The sequence below is a fragment of the Hyaena hyaena genome, unplaced genomic scaffold (genome assembly GCF_003009895.1).
Source record: "Hyaena hyaena isolate Hyena2069 unplaced genomic scaffold, ASM300989v1 scaffold_59, whole genome shotgun sequence".
Lineage (NCBI taxonomy): Eukaryota > Metazoa > Chordata > Mammalia > Carnivora > Hyaenidae > Hyaena > Hyaena hyaena.
In genome coordinates this window covers 1,156,784-1,180,742 of record NW_024080691.1, presented here as the reverse complement: position 1 = coordinate 1,180,742, position 23,959 = coordinate 1,156,784, and the positions used below count along the sequence as shown (strand labels likewise).

The window sequence follows — 23,959 nt, the reverse complement described above, 5'->3', positions numbered from 1 at the left end:
TGGTAAGTATCAGAGTCACAATTTGGAGTCATTCTGGAAAGTTTCTGGAGAAAAGAAATTTTTCCTTTGATTTCATTTAGTTTATGTTTTTTGAGCAACCAAATTATGTGAGGCAACATTATGTAGAACCAATCAGAAAGACACCTGGGTATACTAAGATCAGGTCCAAGTGAACTTGGTCTCTGTCACTGGGAAATACATTGCTCATAGCTATAATTTAGGTCCCTGGCTTTCATAATGAAATTTGTCACATTCATAACTTGGTAGATTAGGTTCCCACTCTTGAGAGAGTTTTGGTTTTATTGTAGTATCAATGATTTGCTTGTATATCCTGAGAGTATTGAGCCAGATGGTAAGGGTCTGGTGCTTTGCACCTCTTCCAGGTGGCCAGAAGAGGCAAAATCCTTGGTTGTAAGTAATGTATAAAGTAGGCATTGCTCATAGGTGATCACTGATTGCAGTTCTCATAATTATTACCTTCTTATACCATTCAGAAACAACAACAACAACAAAAGTGAACCCCAGCTTAGGAAAAGAGAGCAAGTAGTAGTTACGGTGTTTGAAGACACAGGTTATGTATCTGATTCTAATACTTACAAGTTATGGGACTTAGGGATAGCCAATAAATCATTCTAGGCTTGTGTTCCTTACCCATCAGAAGGAGGAAGATTAGACTCTAGATTCATTGATGGCCCTTCCAAGTCTGAAAGCCTATAATTCTCTGAGCCAAAAATACATCTTGGCATCACAGTGATAGCTTTCCAAAATAGTTTAACAAAAATATAAGACTATATATCTACATCACAATTAATACTGATTTATAGAAGACTCAACAGACTTTTTTCTTTTCTTTTTTTTTAGAGTTCTTTTAAAAAAATTTTTTAACTGACTTTTTTCTAAGAAAATTTTATCCAGGGACTTTTTGTTTGTGCTTTCTCTAAATCACCAGAAAAACAAAATTTCCTGGTTTACTCAGGTTTCAGTAAATAGTAAGAAATAGTTACAAAAAATTCTAGCTAAGAGAGTATACCATTTTTCTAATCAAAATTCCTTTAAAAAGTTCTTAACTATATCTACCCCCCCCCAAAAGTAAATATGATTCAGGAAAACAGGGAAATGTTTCTTGATAGAGTTAGATATCATGAGCATACAGAATAAAAAGCTTCCAATTTGATGATTATTACCAATGATGATAATAATCAAACATTTATAATCAATCATTTCAAAGAAATGTTTCCCTATTAGCTTAAGTCCCATCATTAGAGATAAGTTCCCTTGATTTACTATTTTAGGAAAATTCAATGTGGGCCTCAAATATAAGTTATCTAACACCTTAGGATGATACTAAATTTATCCAGTCCTTTAAAAATGACAACTTTCACTCATACTATCAGAATTCTATTAGGAATGCACCTTTTCCCCCTAAATCTATAGGTGAGAAAATCAAGACTCACAGAGCTTAAATGTTCAGAGTTATCTAGGTGTTTAGTTCATAGTAACGGGACTAGAAACAAGTCTGCCGACACAAGCCCAATCTTCTTTAACATTTCTCCATGGAAACTGAATGCATAGGATGGGGGATGGGATGTGAGGATGAGGCACTGGACACAGACAGACCTGAATTCAATTTCTGATTCTGCTATTTGCTTGTTGTGTAAAATGAGGCAATGACTTAAACTCCTTGAACATTTTTGTTATTTATAGAAATCAAGAAAAAGAATATAATATAAATAAGAGCAATAATACTTATTGAAGGGCTTTGTGTTAACAGTGCACGATAGGGATCTTTTTGTTTTTACCACCTTATGTGTTTTAAATTTTATAAGTATGACAGAAAGGCTAGGCATAGAAAGACAACTTAAAAGTAGGAACCATACTCTTTTCTGAGTCTTTTTTTTCAAGCTCTAACAGTTGCTTCATTTTATTCTCTTTCATATTCTTCCATGAAAATGCATGTGTTACCCCCTACCATGGATACCCTTCCTGATCCCTTGGCTTTCCAATCAAGGCCTACAGATTTTTTTCAAACTCAGACTCAGCCTCAGAGTCATCTCCTCTTGAAAACTTTCTTTGATTCCATAGGCTTAACCTTGGGCATTCATATAAAACTCAAATTCATTTACAAATCTTTACTAAGTAACTCCTGTGGTGTTAGGGAACTCTGCTACCAGGCACCAAAACACTTCCTAGAACTGATCTAGTTTTGTTTGTTATTGTTACTAGCTCCCACACGTTGACATTTTACAGACCTTTTACTTTTAAAAAATGAGAACTGATAGAAGGTTGCACACATATTTCATTTTCTGAAAGTAAGGAAATGGTAAAGTAATATCTGCCATCTGTTATCACAAAAAATATGACATTTTGATACCAAGATGTGTAATCTCAGAATTTAAATAAAAATTAATAAATAATTAATAAATTAGGCTTTATGGGCAATTTCAAAAAGAGGGTCTGCATATCAGGGAATAGGCATTAAGGGTTTACCTCTCTATTTGTACCAATTTCATAGTTCTTAGAGATGTTGTTTCTTACTCAGTTTTGCATTCCTAGTGCAGTGCCTGCTGTCTGATAGGAAGTATCCAATAAATATTTATGAACAAGGCAATGAATTTGCCATTGAGCAAATACCTCTGAGATCCATGGTAGTGTCTCCAGCATAGACCATTGTGAGAGATGAAAGCAATGGGGAGAGTGGGGGAAATGTGTGTGTGTGTGTGTGCGTGTGTGTGTAAACTGATATAATTTACTTCACAAGTTTGCCAGGCAGCAGCCATTTGGAAGATTCTATGCAGAGTTCCTAGTAAGACTGTCCTGACAGGGCACAGTTTACATAAAGGAGGCGGAATAAAGGAAGAGGCAGGACAAGGACTACAATACTGAGGCATAACACTGTAGAAAGAGTGGACTCTATTCCCACAGTGCCATCAGTAAAAACATTCCATGTGAGATGTTAGATAGATAAGAATTATAACAAGAAGAGTTACTGTAAATAGATAACACTCATTCAATATCCATGATGGTCAGGCCCTGTTATAAGTTCTTTACATGCATTATGTCATTCAATCATTACAACAATCTGTTGAGAAAAATTTGATTAGTATTCCCATTGTACAGATGCAAATACAGGCTTGCAATGTTTGAATAGTTTTCCAGAGGTCATATTGCTCATCAGTGGTAGATAAAGTTCTCTCCTCTAATCTAGCTGTCCTTAGAGCTTACCAAACTCGAGTTCCTTTAGAGCTACATGTTTCTATGATGAACAGTTTTATATGACTTGGTTTTCATTTTCAAAATAAGGAGAAAATTAAAATGTTTCTTCCTAGTCAGGATTTTGTAGCTAGCAGGGTTTTTCTACCTAAAAGCTGTGTGACTATATAAGGAAGTTCTTTAACATCTTTAAACTACAACTTCTACATATATAAAATGAGGTGAAAGCCCTTCTTTCTGTGTTTTGGGAAGAATTAAATGAATAGTGTATGTAAAACAGCTAGCAAAGGGCCTGGATTATGAAGGGGATTTAATCAATTTTAATTCCTTATGGGGCCTAGCAAGATAAAATGACATTTTCAAATTAAAATCATATCAAATATTAGTGACAGAGTGAAAGCAAATAGATCATTGCTCTGGTGAATAAAGGTGCCTATATTTACACAATTCTTTAGAGAGCCATAAGGATTATCTTTGCTGCAGCCCTCATTTTAATTAAGAGCACAGAGATTAGATGTTTCAGCATAGGAAGAAGTTTATATTTGATTTATACCACAGATGCACATTTGCAGCATCTAAACATTCCATTCCTTGGCTAAAGATGTAACAAGCTACTTCAGCAAACCTGAAATTGCAAAATAAATGGAAAGTGCTTAATCATTTAAAACGAAATAGCAAAGGAATGAAAAGACCCAAGCATGCATGTGTACCGGTGAGGGAAGTTAAGCTGCAGGAAGTCTCTAATTTTTTTTTATAGGCTGATAAATGGCTTCATTAGACAGGCAGGATATTAAACCAAAGAGTCTGTCTCTGTCATTTTTACACACAAACACTTTCAGAAAAAAGTGTGTACATATTTATATGTAATCTCATTTTGGGTAAAAGTATTACTCAGTGAGAAAAGCAAGTTGCAGAGCAATTTCTAAAATATGAATTTACTTTATAAAAACAATGTCAAGCCCCATCTATATCTGACTGTGAATTTGTATAGTTTTTTACAAACATGCAGAAGGTATGAGAGGCTCAGGCCAGGATGTCACATAGAGAACCTCAAGATGGCTACTCTGATAGGACTTTGGGAGAGAGTTTTGTTTCTTGAACATTTTTGCATTACTTTACCAAATGCAATGAGCATATATTACTTTGGAACAAAAACATTTAAAGATAAAAATGTATATTTATTATTATTTATCCACATACTCATTAGTGATCTATTAATTACCTAATATTAATGAGTCCTTAAAGGTGACAATTAAGTCAGCTAAGTTGGTCTACTCTATGAACTGTCACATCCAATGTTTCAGAGGCATGCTGCCTAAACTTAGTTTCATTCCATGGCATTAACAATGCCTAACAGCACTGCTGATAGCTCTGAGAGCTATCGTGCTTTAAGGGCTTCTGGTTAATTTTGCTCCTTTTCTTTCTACCTGTAGCTATTGCACTAAAGGGAAGGTTGACTCTCTTCTCAACTCCACTGAAATGTGGGTGTCCAGTGGCATCAAAAACATGGAATTTAAACTTAAAAGACGAAGTTTCAGTCCTGACTCCCCACCTAACCACAGATGTGATTTGGTAGGCTACTTCCTTTTTTTTTTTTTGGTACCTCAGCAACACCTTCTCTCTAGTAAAAACACTCATCTTACGAAATGGGTGTCAAGCTGAAATGGCATCATGTGTGGGAGTTTTAATAAATTTCAAAGTGATGAATAAGTGTGTATTACTACTTCTCATAAAGAACTAGTGATTTTTAATTCCTAATGGAGGACAATGACAAATGTTTACAAGAATTTGTAGATTTCCACTGGAGACAAGACTATAATAAGGTTGAATGGAGCTCAGAAACTTTAGTTAGCCCCCAAAGCAATGGCTGACATATTAGACAAAAGCAGTTTTCTTCCCGGTAATGATCACAAACCCAATTAACCAATAAGCATATCTGACCTGGTGTAATCATCTTCAACAAGCATGTGCTTTGGAATCGGTGAGTACCTTCCTGGAGAGATGGGCGGCAGGGAAGTTTTGTATTCTAAAGTTCCATTGTTGCCAGAGAGTAAATGGTTTTCTATCGGTGGAGAATAAGCTAAGGGGTGAAAAAAAAAAGAGAAGAAACTTGTTATGTGGGTGACTCAATGTGCCATGCTACAGTTCTGTTAAAAATAGGAAGACTTTGCTACATGCCAGGATTTTCTTGTCTCCCAAGAGGGAGGAGTTTATTGTTTGCTTGCATTTAATACGCACAAGTCATGGTGACCTTTAGGAATGGAAAGTTATAATAACATTTATTTGTGTAAACCCAGTTCGTATAATTTTAGGTGAAGAGAAGAATTGGAGGAGAGACCCAGCACACACATTTTCATAAGGAAGATTAATTTTCTATTGAAATAAAAATGTTAGTGTTCTAATTGCAGAGCTCACATCTTTTCACATAATTAATACCCAAACATCAAATCTAGAAGGCTCCTAGGAGCAAGTTCTTGTATAAGACCTTAATCCTCAAATATGCTGTACTCCCATCCCAGAAAGGTCACGAACTCTGGCCTTTATTTTCTATTCCTCCATAGTAATTCATCTCCCTTTGGAATTACTGGCTAAGTCTTCTGCCTCCCAACCTGCTCTAGAAATCCATTTTATACGTTGAGAAATCCACCTCTGATAATGCTTAAGTACTCTCCATTGCCACTATTGTATTAAATATAAATGCTTGTTTTCATCAGTCTTACAAGACTGATCCATTTTAATATCCCAATTAACACATATCCTATAGTTCTCGAACAAAGCCTAGTTTTCCCAATATCTGTACCTTTATCAGTTATCTACAATTTCTGTCTCCTAACACATCTCTGACATTGAAAATTTACCTGTTCTTTAAGATACAATTCAAATGTCATCTTTTGCATAAAGCATTTTATAATCCTTCCAAACACAGGTGGTATAACCTTTCTTTGAGGACCCAAAAGTCATTTGTCTTTACCATTCCTATTGCCTGTACATCCCTCTTTTATTGTCAAATATTTCTGCTATTCATATATTTGAATTAGCCATCCTTCCAATGAAGGCTATGATTACATCTTCTTTGTATCCCACACATTATCTTATGATGTGTCTTATACTATTGAAGTTACTCAATATATTTATTTTTTGAATTAAATAGCAAAGTTTTATGTTATTGCTTTCACCTCTTTAACATTGACCTTACATACCCTTTGTGAAGCAGCTCAGAGTCTCAAGGCTGATTTTTCTAAATTCATCCAGTTTGAAAACCTTTGAAAGTTAAAATTCTTTCATATCCTAAGGTAAGGCTGATTTCAGCTTACTGCATGCTTAAGAAAAAGACATATTTTGGGGGCAAGTCATTTTCAAATCATTGTTAGGAAAAGCAACAGCTAACGTAATGGGTAGGTAACAAAATTATTCAGCCTTTAAATTTCTCTCAAGAGAAACATCTAACTCTAAGAGAGGTTAAATTACTTGCTTAAGATCACAGTACTAATTAATGCCAGGTCCTGAAGATATTCTGCATTTCTAATCTCATAACTGGTTTCTCAACATTCTAGAATGGGCAAGTTTACTGATGTTGATAAAACTTCCCTTAAACTGACATAAAAAAAACAAATTGCTTCTAAATCTATCCCCAAAGATAGAACCTTAGATAAGATTCTTGCTGACCTATCAAGAAGAGACCTTGCGGCTTATGTAGCAGTAGACTTTATTAGGACTCAACACAGCATCTCATAGTTAGTTGTTGCCCTAGAAACCCCCACCCACAATCCATCTCTACTGCCAGAGTGACTAACGGTTCTCCCTGGCTTCCCTGCCAATGTAACATATTCAGGTAAAGGTAAGAGCTACGATGATGGTGACAGAAGGTCATGATTCCACCATTCAAGTGCAAGATCCTGTCTCCAGGAAGGAGCATAGTGCTACCTCAGGTCTATTTTTCCAGTCTCTCTTTTCTGCTTGGCTACTTTAGAATTGACTAGGAAGGGGGAATTGTATGGCCCGAGACCTACCATGCTTTAGGGGCTCAAGAAATAACCTTTAAAAATGTGTTGCTCCTATTGTGACCACACTGTCCATAACATACACCATAAGCCTTTCTTAAATGGTGGACTTCCCAACTCCCCAGCTGTCCCACCTTCAAAACACTAGTTAAGGCCTTGTAAAGCAACCCAGGGAGTGAAACACAGCATCACTCAGAACTATTTCCACAATCTAAACAAGAGTGAAGATGAAAGCAGGGGAATTTGCCAAGTTTTGCAGAATTCTAATTTTGTAAACCTGACAAAGGTGAAACTGAGTGTGGTGCTTACAGTGAGTAATGTCAGGTGGACCATAAGGATCAGTCATATAAATGGTGGTGGGTTTGCCAACTTTTAGATAAACGACATCAGATGTGTTCTTCAATATTGCTACCGCCTCTTCATGAGTCACTTCTTCTAAACTGTAGTTGTTTACCTGAAAGGAAAATAATATTCAAAAGTAAGTCAGACCTATGCAGGTGAAAAGAAATAGCCAGGCAAAGAGATACATAGAATTGTGACCTTATTTAAAGATTAAATTGCAATAATTACAAGCCAGTATCTACATTAAACTTTGATAGAGAAGATGGATTAATGCCATTAGCCAAAGCAGATAAGGTACATTTGCCGATGCTAAAAAAATGAAATTGCTTCTGACTTTGTCTATGAAAAAGGAAAGTATCATAATAGGAATCAGAATATTATTTGTGGAAAAAAGAAAAAGAGGGTCAAATGTCTCTATATTGTTTCCAATAACAAAAGTAATACATACTTATTGAACTAAAAAAAAGGAAAAATTAACCAAAGTCTCCTTATTTGGCATATATTTCTTTAAACAATTGTGACTGTATTGTACATACTGTTTTGGAACCTGCTTTTTAAATATAGAGTGGCCATTGGTCCATGTGCTTCAACAAAATGACTTTGTTTTCTATACAGCATTGTGTGGCATAATGGTAACAAAATGTTTTAACCAATCTTTTACTAAAACATGTTCAGTTTGCTTCTAATTTTTTTCTACTATAAATAATGTTGCAGTTAACCTTTTTTTCTATTTTTTGTGCACAACATTGATGATTTATTCAGGATAAATCATACAAGTGGCATAGTTGGAACAAACTATAATATTCACATAGTTTCGTTATATAATATTACATTCTAACATTCATTACAGTGTATCTCAGCAGCACTCCTCTTAAATGGTATAAAAGTATTTATGAAGTATTTTAAATACCTAATATTGTATTATTTTTAAAATTAAAAAAATGTTTTATTTTTGAGACAGAGAGAGACAGAGCGTGAACAGGGTAGGGGCAGAGAGAGAGGGAGACACAGAATCTGAAGCAGACTCCAGGCTCTGACATGTCATTACAGAGCCCAATGCGTGGCTTGAACCCATGAATTGTGAGATCATGATCTGAGCTGAAGTCAGATGCTTAACCTACTGAGCCACCCAGTCATCCCATATATCTAGTATTTTAGGTATCTTATTTGGCTACTATGTTTTTAATTGAGTGATTCTTTAGTTAATTTCTGCTGAAATGATGCAGAGTTAAAATAAATATGCCAAAGGACATTAGCTTGGATCCCCTACATATTCTCTGGACTATTTAATGAGTACTTTAGTCATAGAACGCCTTACAATATTGCATTCTTTTCTTTTTGCCTTATGTTGTCATATAAATTCCATGTGCCAAGTAATTCTTTTTTAAAATTTAAATCCAAGTTAATTAATATACAGTGTAATAGTGATTTCAGGAATAGAATTTAGTGATTCATCACTTACATGTACCACCCAGTGCTCATCCCAACAAGTGTCTTCCTTAATGTCCCTTGCCCATTTAGCCCATTCCCCTCAACCAATACCCCTCCAGCAACCTTTGGCTTATTCTCTGTATTTAAGAGTCTTTATGGTTGCCTCCCTCTCTGTTTTCGTATTATTTTTGCTTTGCTTCCCTTTTCTTGTGTTAATCTCTTTTATATCTTAAATTCCACATATGAGTAAAATCATATGATAGCTGTCTTTCTCTGACTGACTTATTTTACTTAGCATAGCACCCTCTAACTCCATCCATGTTGTTGTAAATTCCATGTGCCAACCAATTCTTGATAGTGTAGTCCATTAGGGACCCCAGAGCTGGAGGAAACCAAACATGATTGATGTGTATGAATGCTGACCATGAATTCTCCATTAAGCTATAAGCTTTTCCATTGGTTCCCATAGTTCTTTTCTTGACAAGTGACATTCTCATAAATCCTTTTGTATTTCTACTTGTCTAGCCCTTGTTCATCCATTGGTCAAAAGCATACTTATAATGTGTCAGTCACGGTTCTACATATTAGAGATATAGTAATAAATATTGAGAATGAAAATCCTAATCATAGCACTTACATACTATGTTTTATACATGAGGCACTTTTCTAAATTATTTACACATATGAACATAATCAAACTTCACAACCTATGTGGTAGCTATTGTAATTACTTTTCACTTTACAGATTAAAAAAGCATGTCTCCAAGAGGTTTAGAAACTTGGGCCAAAGTCATTAATGTAATGATCAATTAGATCATGGTAGATTGTGGTAGAAGCAGATTTAAAGCCAGGCAGTATGGATCCAGAGGCCAGGCTTTTAACCAGTCATCGCTATTACTCTTCCAGATAGATAAGGCCCCCAGCTCCCTTGAATCTCATATTCTAGTAAGACATTCAAGCATGTTTACTGAGAATGACTTTGTATGTAGACTCTTAGACCACCAGGGAAGTTTTTACACCAGAAGGTAGAAGCTGAGCAAAGGGTGGAGGTGAGAAGTGGGGATAATAGTGGTTTACAAAAGTGGGATTTCAGACCCATTATTTGGTGACTACAAAGTGTTGGAACATTTACACAAATTTTAGTCATGGAACAGGTGGTATGATATTGGCAAAAGAACCCTGTGATTAAGAGCACATGCATTTGAGTCATGCAGACCAGGATCTGAATCCTGGTCCTGGATTTTCCTGGCTTTGTGACTTTGGACAACTTACTCACTTACCCTTCTTAGCCTTACTTTTGACATCTATAAAATAGGTATGATCATAACTGCTGCCTCAAGGCGTTATTGATTTAAATGTATTGACCTATGTAAAATGGCAGAACCATCAAAATACTTATTAATGTTAGCTATTATTACTATTACTATTGTCATCTTTCATCTCTCCTCTCAGGAAACAGGAATTCTTGGTGAAAATTTTTGCTGAGCGTTTTCCTGTAAACATCTGTGAACTGATGAGTTTAATTAGGGGACTGTTGATGAGGCCTCTGTGTGGTCTTTTTAAAAATTCAGAATAGTACAGGATCTGGACCAAAAAGTGTTCTTTTGTGCTGAAGCCTTCAAAATGTTTTTCACGAAAGTGGGTTTATTTGGGTTAATTATGTGTGTGTATTATCCTATGAACTCTCAAGATAAAGGGCCTACAGCTGGAGCTGATTGTACGCGGAGAAGGGACATTATACTGATTGGCTGGTTGCTCCTGTCATTGTTTTTTATTGTCTTTTTTCCTTTTTTTTTCTTTTGCATCAAGTATCTGCCTATAATGGTGAACACTGAACAACTGGCCTGATTTCAGAAAAAAAATTAATTCCATTTGAATGCAGTGTTTCTGTGGGTTCACTAGACAGAGAGGGACATGTGTACAGCCTGGCTATATGTTTGCAATAGGATAGGGACTCAGGCCAAGCAGAGAGGTTGGAGGTGAGAGGACTCATTTTCTCCAACAGAAAAGGGAGCACTCTATTTGAGCATAATGCAGAGAAAAAGGAGGGCAAACTAGCTGAAGAAAGAGGTGCCAGAAAGCTCGCAAGAAGGAAGCAGGGCCAGTGTTGCAGGAATCAAGTGAGTGTGAACAGATATGTGATGGTACAAAGGTGGGAGGCGTGGGGGCAGGAGAAGAGTCACAAAGAGGATGGGGCAATGTACATACGGTGAGGTGCTGACCTTTTCATATTTATTCAGGAATACCAGCATGGTGGACAAACTAAGACAGAGCCATACACATTACCATGGACATAGTACAAGGAAATGTGGAAACTTTAGAAACATTGTAAAGAAAATCACAAACTCCAAAGTTCACTTTTTAAAAAGGGGACAAAGTTGTTGGTCACTAGATAAGAGTATTACAAAGAGCAATGAATAATGGACAGAATTGTTAAATTACTATATTGTACATCTGAAACCAATGCTGTATGTTAACTATGCTGGAATTAAAATAAAAACTTAATAAAAGTAAAAAATTAAAAAATAAATTTAAAAAGGAGACCAATCTAATGTGTTCATGTCAACAACAATATGTATAACCCAAAGACTACAATCTTTGTAGTGCATTGCAATTCATTGCTATAATAAAATTTATTTTAAAAATAGTAATATGAAGAAACAGGAAACAATAATAATTATTTTTGAAAACATTTTCTTATTTTTTTCATCTTTTCAGTAAGGATCATGCATTAGTTATGGTTAGAATCAAATTAACTCTTATTTATTTATTAAGTTTTTATTTTATTTTTGAGAGAGAGTGTGAGCAGGGGAGGGTCAGAGAGAGAGAGGAAGACACAGAATCAAAAGCAAGCTCCAGGCTCTGAGATGTCAGCATAGAGCCTAAAATAGGGCTCAAACTCACGAACTGCGAGATCATGCCCTAAGCCAAAGCCAGATGCTTAACCCACTGAGCCACCCAGGCACCCCAAATTAACTATATTTTAAATGAATAACAAGAAAAGGCTTCAAAGAAGAAGAGAAACAAAGTGCAGTAGTTTCATTATGAAGCACATAGCAAGATCTCATGAGTGATAAAACAGATTGGAATAGAAAAGAAGGAAGTTGATTTCTCATGCCCAGTGAATTGAAATGACTTAATTTTTAAAGAAATAGCTATATTTTAAATCTAGAGGTTTCTAGAAATGAAGGTAACTTGGTATAACGAGAGTAAATTTTAAATGTAGCATCACATCTCGTTTTAATCCCTAGTTTCATGAATTTTGGTCAGTTAACATACTTAGTGAGCCTTCATTTTCTTATATGCAAAATGGGGATAATACTAATTTATTTGTTGACTTACTTGTGCTTTGGAGAAAGGAGGGATACCATGACCATGAAAACATATTGTGTGAAATAAAGCAGCATTCAAACAGTCATCAAACATCACAATCACACACAGTGCTTTTGCTGATCCTGCTGCTAAAAATAGTTTCTTTGTGTTCAGGGCTCCTTGTGTGAAAATCATCATCCCCTACCTTCTACAACACTTGCTCTTGCAATGGCCTTGCCCCTGCTTAAGGATGATGTTCTCAAGGACAATGATTAGATTGCTCTTTTTATTATTATTATTATTATTATTATTATTATTATTGGTTACACGATGTTACAGTAGTTCCAGATGTACAACATAGTGATTCTACAGGTTTCTACACTATGCTTTGCTTACCACAAGTGTAGCTACCATCTGTCACCATGCGACATAATTACAGTATCACTGAGTATACCTTTTCCCTAACTTATTCATTCCATAATGGAAACCTGTATCTCACACTCCCCTTCATGGATTTTGCCTATTCCCCATCTCTTATTAGAGTGTTTTCATCTTTGTACTCCCTAAGCTGATGCATTACAAATAACAGGCATGAATAAATGTTGAAACAATTAGCTAAGTTAAAAATAACAATGTGGTATCCCAAAGGAAGAGCTATCAAAATTCCCTATTTTATAGGAAGAATGAGGCCTTCACGTTGAGTTTCATTTATTTATTTATTTTTTAAGTAGATTCCATGCCGAGCATGGAGCCCAAATCAGGACCTGCACCCATGACCCTGAGATAAAGATCTGAGCTGAGAACAAGAGTCGGATGCTTAACTGACTGAGCCACCCAGGCACCCCAAGTTTCTATTTTACGTTTGTGTTGAGTCAGAGAGGGAAGGATAAGAAAAGAAGGTCATTCAACAAAGAGCACACATTTATGAGACATTCATTCTATGGCAGGTATGGGATATAAGGATGAAAGCTGGTACAGAATGTGAGCACTGGTCACATCACATTATAAGGAACACAAGCTCCAACAGTATGAATTTCTTCCTTCTCCATTAATCATTGAATCATTTCTTAAGTTTTTATTCCTTACATAGACAGAACAAGCAACAATGATGTTTTGACTGGCTCCACCCTCCTGTAGAGCAGTGGTCACCAAAATGACCTGTATGAAATAAACCCCAAAGCAACTCACTGAATACAGGAAGAAGTATCTAAACTTCTATTAATATTTATCACATTGATTTTCATCTTTCTATTTTTACATATATTTTAAAATGTACATCATGTATTAGCAGTGTAATATATGCATGCAATTTAAAGTAGAGAAACTCACATATATTAGAGGCAACTTTTTGTGTTTTACTGATGGAATATGCTATTAAAATAATTTTAAAGCTCCTGCTCTGTAGTAGGCAACAATATATGTTACCTACAGAGCAAATTCTATAAACAGAGTTATTAAACTAAATATAAGCAAAAGAAATAAAAGAATAATGTAATGGCTTTAGCACTTAAAAATAAAATATGTCACTGCAATTGCAGTGAATTGTTATTTTATCACATTTGAGAAAAATTAGAACAGAGTCCAAGAAATAATTCTCCAGATTGTTTCCTGTGGTGTTTTAGAAAGTACTCTAACTGCAGGGGACAAAGTTTGAAGTGTGGACTATTTCTAGATTCCTTTTAGCCCATTGTTGGAAAATGCAAAATGATGTGCTATACCAGCTTGACAGAATGAGTGTTACCACCAAAGTCACTCTCAGGAAGAAGTACTGGAACAGCAGCAGAACAGGCTACAATGTGAAGAGGATCAAAGAAGGACTGTGGTTCTTAACCTAGCTACACCCTGGAATCACTCGAAACACTTAAAAAAATTAAAATGAAGCATGGTGCCTACGTTGGAAATTCTGATTTTATTATACAGTGTTGAGTGAGGCCTGGGCCTCCACAGTGATCAAAAACTTAGCATGAGATTCAAATATGAAACCAAGATTAAGAACCAGAAGGGCTGACTAAACTGGTGGAAGGAATGTGGCTTTGGGACATTGACATTGAAAGGACATCTGAATCTGATTTCGCTGTTTATTCCCACTATGTCATACTGGGAATCCCTTTGTGATTGCTGAGCTCCCACTTTCTCTTCTGGAAAATAAGAATAACAGAAATAACTGCTGTATCCATCTCTTAGGTGTTGGAGGAAGGGCTGTGTGTGTGCTGTAGGCCAAAGCCTCTTTCATGTGGGAGCATTGTGCCAGTAGCAGGAAAGAGCCATGTGTAGTGAGTTACAGGTCTTGGTTATGTAAGGTTTGTCTGACAAATGAAAGTGATTTAAGTTCCTGTTAATTATTAAGAAATTCCTACATATTGGGGTGCCTGGGTGTTTCAGTCTGTTGAGTGAGTGTCCAACTCTTGATTTATGCTCAGGTAATGATCCTAGGATCATGGGATTAAGCCCAGCATCGGACTCTGCATTGAGCATGGAACATGCTTGGTATTCTCTCCCTATTTCTCTCTCTCCCTCTCTCTTTCTGCCCATTCCCCCTACTTGTGACCTGTCTGTTAAAAAGAAAAGAAAAGAAAAAAAATTTCTACATATTTTTATTGACTTCAGGATGATTTTCTTATTACTATTTGGGTGAAACAAGGCAATTTTGTAAATTATCAAAAAGAATAATGTAACTCATCCATAAAATTGTATTGTTTCCACTTACATTACCTAAATCCACTTACTGTCCTTACCCTAGGATATTAATTTTGAAATAAGAATAAGATCTGCTCACACACAGTATATCCAGAGTGTATTATACTGAACATAAGTTCTATGTGTTCCATGAACTTCACTTTAAGAAAAGGGTTCCCTAATAAAAGAGTTCTGAAAATTTTAGTGTTCAAGTTAAGTTAGTTCCTTGACTATAGGACGTCACCAACCCTTTAATGTATTTAAGTTCATTGAGAGTCTGTAAGAGAAGTGAGATACAGGTTGTAGAATTACCCAAACTTATGTGACCAGTGATCCTTTTCATGGGACACAGTAATGAGATTAATATATTTTTAAAATTTTTTAATGTTTACTTATTTTTAGACACACACACACATACACCCACACACCCCCACACACCCCCACACAGCATCTGTTCCAGGAAATCAAGGCCAGTAGTTAATCTATTTAGTATGAGATTACAACACTAAACTATAGGTACAATCCATAAATATTAGATGTCATTGTCATTTAACAAAACAAAACAAAAATTCTAGTGAACGATAATAAGGGCCAAGCAGTAGGGGAATTTAAAAAATATATTATTTTAATAAAAGGAATATACACCATTCTGGGTGTCCCATGAAACATCAGAGGCCTGACCTTAAAGTCATCTTACTTGGGGGCTTGGGTGGCTCAGTTGGTTAATCATCTGGCTTTAGCTCAGGTCATGATCTCATGGTTTGTGAGTTCAGGGCCCCCTTCAGGTAAGCTTGAGCCCCACTTCGGTTGAGCCCCACTCCCCCCCCCAACTTTTCTCTGCCTCTTCCTCACTTGCACCACCCCCCTCCTCAAAAAATAAAAAGTCATCTTATTTGAAACACTAAAAGTCTTATTGAAAAGGTTATAGACAGGATAATTTTTTCTTTATTGTAAAATAAATGTAAAGGTGAGATGCTAAAGTGGTGCCTAGGTGGCTCAGGAGACCAACTTTGGCTCAAGTCATCATCTTGCAGTTTGTAGGTTTAAATTCGGCCTTGGGCTCTGTCCTGACAGCTCAAAGCCTGGAGCCTACTTCAGGTTCTGTGTGTGTGTCTTTCTCTCTGCCTCTCCCTCTCTCACACTCTGTCTGTCTCAAAAATAAATAAATATTAAAAAGTAATTAAAAAGCAAATAAAGGTCAGATGCTACAATATTGCCTGTGGTTTTCAAAGGGGGACAATAACATTCTAAGAAATTAAAAGTTTTGTTAAAAGGGTAATCTATTTATAGAAGATAAATGGATATGTGCTAAAATTTAGTATAAGAGAGAAAATGTGTAAAACAAGACTGAGTGGGGAAGTGGCAAGATCTAACTTTTCAAACAAATGCAAAAGAGGAATTAGTGTTCACCTTTCTGTCTCCAAGGGACAGAGCTATGAGTAAAGCAGGAAATACATAGGGAAATATATTTTGATATAATTTTAAGAAAAAAAAACTAGTGATCGTTGGTACTTAATGGATAGGTTCCAGAAGGCATTAATTTCTCCAGCTTTAGTATGTTCTAGCAGAGGTGAGGGGCTACATCGCATTGTTGTTTTGTGGCTTCTGATGTAGCAAATAAGTTGGAATAAGGTAACATCTAAGACAGACAGTTCTAAATTCTGACATATATGAAGTACTTAAGGGAGAAAAAAGTACCCAGCATTGATGGTATGAGGAAATTAATAGAGTTTCACTTTAGACCAGTTTGCTTACAGAACTATGAATGAATAACATATGGGGGAACTTTTCCTAAGAAGTGAGAGGAGGGAGTGATGCAAATTGCTTTAGAAAGAATAGCTATTTAGAGAAAAATATACAGAGTGTGGTACAGCTGGTAAATCACAGAATCCAATTATTTGTACTTCCTTTGGGGGAGGAAAAGGAGAAAGTAAAGATGATGAGAATGTAGGTAATAAAGAGAAAAGGAGGTGTAAAGGACTGACAGAAGGAGAGCATTAATAAATATTTTTGGGTTGAAGCAAGATAATTGGTCCTTTGGGAGGGCTTCCAGGATTTTTTTTTATTCTTTTCCTCAGCATTATTTTTCTTTCAGAATATTATAAAATGAATCATTTTCTTTCATTTCTAGATTCAGTTTGGCAGTTGCCTTGGAAGTACTAATTATGTTTTCCTTACATAAGAGAGAGAGACCTATTATTGTTGAAAGTTCAGTTTTTAAAAAAATATGCTTTAAAACTCAAAATAGTTAAAGATTATGTCTTAGCTATTTTTGAAATCATTACATGTACGATGAATATCAAGAAAATGGTAATGGAAAAGTAGCATGGTGCCTGGAAAATACTTTGTCAGAATTTAGACTTTGAATTTTTTTTCAAGAATTTGAAAGTAAAGCTAGACATTTAAAGAGAACTTCAGAAAATCAGCACGCAACATCAAGTATGATATTATTATAGCAGCAGTTGAAGAAATACCAAGAGTAGTCTACAACCAAACTTTTACAGAATAATGAGTCAAAGGTCAAATGTGTAATTGTGAGAAGGTCAAATGTGTAATTGTGAGTGTCATTATTTTAGAATGAAACTGTCCTCTCAATTTTTTCAAAGTTAGTGCCATGTAAAAGTGGATATCATGGCTTATTTTATTCTTAAAGCCAACAAACAATAAAGTTCATATTCTTGAGAGAAGCTGTTAGGCCTAATACCTCAATAATACTTTTCTGGTCCAGAAGACATAACATCATAAAAAACAACTTTTACGTTAAAGGCAAAAATAAAAACAAAAAACAGCCAACAACAAGCAAACCAAAAAATGTAGAATGTCTCAAGAATAAAAATAGTAGTTCTACTGTACCGCATAGTGCTTATTGCTAACTACACTGTATTACCTACTTAAAATTTACCAACAGGGTCGATCTTACATTAACTGTTCTTACCACATATAAGCACAAAAGAATATGAATAGAATTGAGAAGAAGCTTTGGGAAATGACGAATATATTTATGGCCTTGATAATGATGATGGATGGCTTCTCGGGTATATAACTAACATCCAAATTCAAGGACCTGTATACATCGAGTAAGCAAAGCTTTTTATATGTCAACCAAACAATAACAACAAAAAATGACTAAAAAAGAGAAAATGATAGTGACTTCAGGTGGTAAAGAAGCCAAAACTCTTAGTTGCAACTTTGACTGAAGTCGTTAATGCCACATTTTTTGCCCATCCAGTTTGCCTATACATTTTCTCCTGAGAGAGCTCCTTCCTATGTAGTAGTTATTGCCTGGTACATGGTAAGTGTTCAATATATTACTTAATTAATGAATGACTGCATGAAAGATTAAAAAAAAAAAAAAGAAGGAAAGAATTGACTGGCAAATTCTAGGAAACAAATTAAAGACCATGCTTGGTGGTTACAAACCGGAGTACTTGGATTTGAAGTCCAGTTCTGTACATTATTAACTATATGACCATGGCAAAGTTAATAAACTTCTCCATATCTCAGTTCCTTTTTGTTTAGATAGAATAGGTTGCTGTGAGAAACGTATGTTATATTACAAAAAAATCACTTTTAAAAGTACATGGAAATAGCAAGTGTCAAATAAATATTAGTCATCAAGATTATGTTTCAGAAAATTCAACACCAAGGTCACTGACAGCTATGAAACTAGACCAATGAGACTAAAGACAAGCTGTCTAAAGTTCAGGGAAGTGGGCATAATGCACTTTGAAGTTCAACCTCCAAAACTTGCACAGCATAGAAACTACAGTTTTGTAGAGAATATAGGTTGATCTTTTCCAAATGTGTGTTGGAGATAATGTCTCCTTGCAGAAATTAGAGGTCATGTTTTACAAGGGCAGACATATGACTATAAATGAATATATGTATCTTACTTGAGAGCTCTTTTCTATTAATTTTCAGTATTTGATGATTATTTTGTAGATTTGGGATAAAACAGTAAATGGAGATAAAGTAGTTTTATTAAGTGCAATTTCAAACTTTTACTGCTTATATGCTGCCTTAAGTTTGCTTTAATTTATCATATAACTCCGTTACTTAGAAAGGGCTGCCATGTGTTGTTGTCAGTCATTGCTTAGGGCTCCTGAAGCATGTAGGCAGCTGGCAAACTAAATAGCTGTAAAAATCCTGTCTGAGGGGAGAGGAGGAAAGAATCCATTTGCACATGTGACAGAACTCAGAAAGTGAATTGTGGGAAATTTGGGACTATTTATACTATCTACACTGGTTTAATAAGGGACTCCAGGGAGACATAGAAATGTACCTACCAATAAACCAGACAGTGGAGTTCCCTTTGTTACGCAAAGCCCACCTCTCTAGCAGTTTGGATGTAACACTCTCTGTTCATGGGTTACATTGGAAAAGCAACATAATCTCTGTGCCTTGCTGTATCTATAAAGACTAGTGAAAATTCATATTTGTTTTTAAAATGTCAACAAAGCAGATACAATTGAAATCTCCCACCACAAAATCTGCTCTCCCTTCTGTTCTATTTCTTCCAGCGATCACTGTTATGAATTGAATGTGGCCTCTTCCCTCAAACTCATATGTGAAATTCTAATTTCCAATATGACTTTACTTGGATATAGAGTCTTTAGGCTGTAATTAAGGTTATTAATTAACTGAGGTAAGGGTGAAGTTCTAATCCAATAGGACTGGGGGCCTCGTAAGAAGAGAACGAGAGATGTGTCAGCAGAAGCACCAAGGAAAGGCCATCTGAGGATGCAACAAGAAGATGGTTGTCTGCAAGCTGGGAAGAGGGATATCACCAGGAACTGAATGGGCCATAATCTTGACCTTGTACTTCCCAGCTTCCAGAACTCTGAGAAAATAGATTTTTTGTTGTGTAAATCACCTAATCTGTTGTATTTTGTTATGACAGCGTGAACTAAGACAGTCATATACTGGACAACAAGAGCTGTATAAATACACACATAGTTTTGCATGAGTCACACTCACCATTAGCAGTCTGTCGCCTACTTGCAACCTTCCGTCTTTCTGTGCAGCTCCCCCATCTATAATTTTAGTTACATAAATGCTGTTGTCTCCGGGAATGTGTTGGTTCCCCACACCTCCTGCAATACTGAAGCCTAAACCTATGGGAAAGAAACAGAAAAACAAAAGCCTTGTGTATTTTTTTTTTAAAGAAAATATAATTAGCCATATTTAAACAGCCTAACAAAATTAATCCTCAATTTACTACGACAGTAATGATAGTAAGAATAATAGTAAGAATTCTACTTCAATTGATTTTATTCTTCAAATATTTGAAGGTTTGTTGATTAATGCCAAGGTGGCAAAGCTCTTGTAGTCAAGCCCACGTCGCCATTAGTTTTGTTCTGTTTCAAGACTGTACAGCTAATTCTTGTTCCCTAGCTAATTAGCTCATAATGGGTAACTGGCCAGAATAGGGATTGGGCAAAAGGATATGTAAGAATCTTGGGTGAGGTGGGCACAGCACAAGCACAGTCCTGTACAGTTGAGTTTATGAGCCCTTCTTTGTTGTTGTTACTCTAGCACAGAGCACAAAAGTATTGCCAGTCATCTGGGTAGAGTCTTAGATACTACCCTTGATATTTCACGATTAAAAGCACAGCTGTTAGAAAGTTCCACAAATTCTGAGACAAGAGCCACAAGGAAGATGCATTAGATATTTATGTAATAATTTCAGAGAGAAGATAAGGCAAAAAGAAGCTAGGTGCTTGTCTTTTGTATTTTCTTCTCTGGCCATCTTGCCATATTTTCATACTTCCTGGCACTTACTTATTAACTGATAGTAAGCCTAGTAACACACAAGAAATGAATCATTCCTGTACAAAATCTAAAGAAGCAAAATAGGTCATATAGTTTGACTTTATTATTTTTATAACAAAGCACAGAATATCAAATCACTTTAAACATGGCCATTTTCTAATTTGAGAGATAGATTTACACTGTACTATAGTTTGCAAAACTTTATATTAAACCATGGAATGATAAAAATATAGTTATTTTAAAAATTGTTATGGGGCCATTTTCAAAGAATGACTGATAGACTTTTTAAAATGTAAAAATTTAAAAAAAAATCCCTCTTCAGAATACAGTTGACTACACATTCAGTACAATACTTGTTGCATATTTATTCATTACATTTCAAATTATAATAACTACCATGCAAATTACTCAGAAAGATATAAATCAAAGGATTTGTTATGAAAGGCATAGGAAATTTCTATAACTTACTTGGCTTAAGAATTTTTGTTTAACAAACCATCCACCTAGTTATCTGGTTTAAAAAAAAAACGCACACACATCCATTTTATGATAAAACAAATCATAAAATTTTTTGGCACTTTATATGACAACAATGAAGCCACTTAAAAAAATTCCATTTCCACTACACTTTCATTGAATAAGTATTGAATAGGGTTCTTAATGACATAAATGATTAGATAATGGAAAAATAATGGCATCGTAAATTATAAAGTAACACCTCTGAAATTACGTTTGATATGAAATAATTTTTTGTAAATTAACTATAATAGTTGTTAAAATAAATGGAAAATGGATTTGAATTGATAGGGCAATTAAAATTGTTATCTAATTTCCTACTAAAGTGGGTAATTACTCTTGATAGATGCCTTGACAGCTCATAGATCTATAAGTATATTTGCCTCAGATTTAAAGAATTTGTTTATTGAGAAAAAGATGACCAAAAGCAAGTAAAATGCTCCCAATTAGCTTTTCCTATAAAATTTAAAATACATATCAGTTCATATTTTCAAAACTGTTATTTTATATTTATATATTATTGTAGAGAAATTAAAATATACATTTACAAAAGTTTTATACCTACATGCTAGTATCAACCTACTGCACTTATAATTGTACAGAAGTCATTTCAAACTGGCAAGAAAAGGTTGAAAGAAATTGGGGGACTCTGATTTACATCCACTATAATAATAGTAAATGTCACAGGCTGACTGAGTTACAGAAGAGCTAAGGAAACAAATTACTGGCATAAATAAGGTTAAGTCCAACAAAGGGAATAACTATGTAGTTGACATTTGAAGTTGAAGATTGTACAAAGGCAATAAAATCACTATACTGTAGACATAAATGTATCAGCTAAAAAGGAAATATTTTTCCCTTGAAATTAGGTTTAAATACTTCTTTTTAACTGGTGACTCTTCTCAAAGTGAAACAAGTTATTTTTAGTAAGAACCAGAAAATATCTCGAAGGGTATAGAATCGGAAATTGCCTGATTTCTCTGATTTTGATGGAACATTGATATATTGAAAAGTAATTAGCATTTAATCAACACTCAGCCATATTCTAGATACCTAATTCAATGTAAGTAAATATGTCGCTTATGTCTACAACCAGAACACACATTTATTTACTGGTGGGAGTATCCATCTGTGTTGTAAGATTGACTCTGTCCCCATTGGTTCAACAAACATCTCCTGAGTACCTACAATGAATTGTATAAGCAGTTTCTATCAATTGTGGTCAATATAATGTAAAGGAAGGGATCAACGAAAACACTATAGAGATAGGAACCATACAAGTGAGTGTGGTTCCTGGGCTAAAGCAATGCTCTAAGCATAGATGGTACCATTGATTTTGGAGGACTACTTGATGAAGATAAATGTGGGCTAAAACCACTGAGCAATCCAACCTTATTAGTTTGGAGGCACTGGCGGTTTCTTGCATATACGGTGTTAAATCAGGGTCAGGCTGCCAACATTATAAGACTATTCTACTCCCTCATTAGGTAATAGTGTCTGCCTTTATTCTAGTCTAGACACACTTGAAGCCTTGGTATTTCTCCAACACAGTGGACATACTCCTATCTTAGGGCATTTGCTCTAGCTGTTTCCTCTGCCTGGAATATACTTCCTTCAGAGTTTTGTTCAAATATTGAGTTCTCTAGGAGCATGAACCTCACTTCCTATTTAATACTGTCCTCTAACCATACATTCCACTTTCTTATACTGATCTACTTTTCATTGTTTCTTAGCACTTATCACATTGTAACATATGTCACCCATGTAGTTTTTTTTTTATTGTCAATCTCCTTGATGAAAATATAAAATCCATAATAACAAGGATTTTTGTCATTTTATTTTATGCAATAGAACAAGGCTAGTTCTATAGTCATCTCATAATTATGTATTAAAGGAATGAATGAAGAGCGCCTGGGTGGCTCAGTCAGTTAGGCTTCCTTTTACAGGTCTGGTCATGCTCTCGCCATTTGTGAGTTCAAGCCCCCCACGTAGGGTTTTGTGCTGACAGCTCAGAGCCTGGAGCCTGCTTTGGATTCTGTGTCCCACTCTTTCTTTGCCCCTTCCATGCTTGTGCTCTGTCTCTCTGTCTATCTCTCAAAAATAAATAAATTTTAGGAAAAAAAAGTAAAAATAAATAAAAAAAGGAATGAATGAACAATGAATAAACACATTAATATAAGAGGAGGAAGAAAGCCCCCCCTTAAAGATGAAGCTTGTGGCCTTAATGAACAAGGGACAGCTAAAAAAGTGGACACCGGTAGTTGGGGTGGATAACTGTATGAGGCATTACATGTCTCAGGTGAACTCTGATCTCTGTCCTCAGTCTGCACAGAGTTTATTGCAACCACTGAGCAGGCAATGGGGCAAGAGCAGATCCAGCTTCACACCCAGATTCCGTCATGTACTGACTATGTAAATTAGAGACACAATCATCTCATCTGTGATAAGGGAATAAGTATATCCATGTTCCATAGTAGTTAGCACATAAAAGATGCTTGATAAATAAAAATTCTCTGCTCCCAATAAGTTCACAGGTTGTCTTGAGAAAAAGATACCTAAACACCTTGACATGATTTAACTGGCTTGAACAAGTTCTACAATGGCACGAGTGTTATGTGAGCCCAGAGAAAAACATGACTTACTTAGAGGAGGAGAAGAATCAACAAGAGGTATAGGAATTGGGTTGAGTCTTGAAGGTT

At 35.4% G+C, this 23,959-nt stretch overlaps 1 protein-coding gene across 9 annotated transcripts in view; it reads right to left on the bottom strand.

Moving 5' to 3' along the window:
* Positions 1–23,959, bottom strand: part of DLG2 (discs large MAGUK scaffold protein 2) — a 1,380,463-nt gene that overhangs the window by 470,351 nt on the left and 886,153 nt on the right. For all 9 annotated transcript variants that reach the window (XM_039231798.1, XM_039231799.1, XM_039231801.1 and 6 more), the window contains 3 exons: positions 19,950–20,086; positions 7,521–7,665; positions 5,152–5,290 (listed from right to left, as the gene is read on the bottom strand). In XM_039231798.1, the coding sequence (XP_039087729.1) occupies positions 5,152–5,290; positions 7,521–7,665; positions 19,950–20,086 (421 nt within the window). The remainder of the gene's footprint in view (positions 1–5,151; positions 5,291–7,520; positions 7,666–19,949; positions 20,087–23,959) is intronic.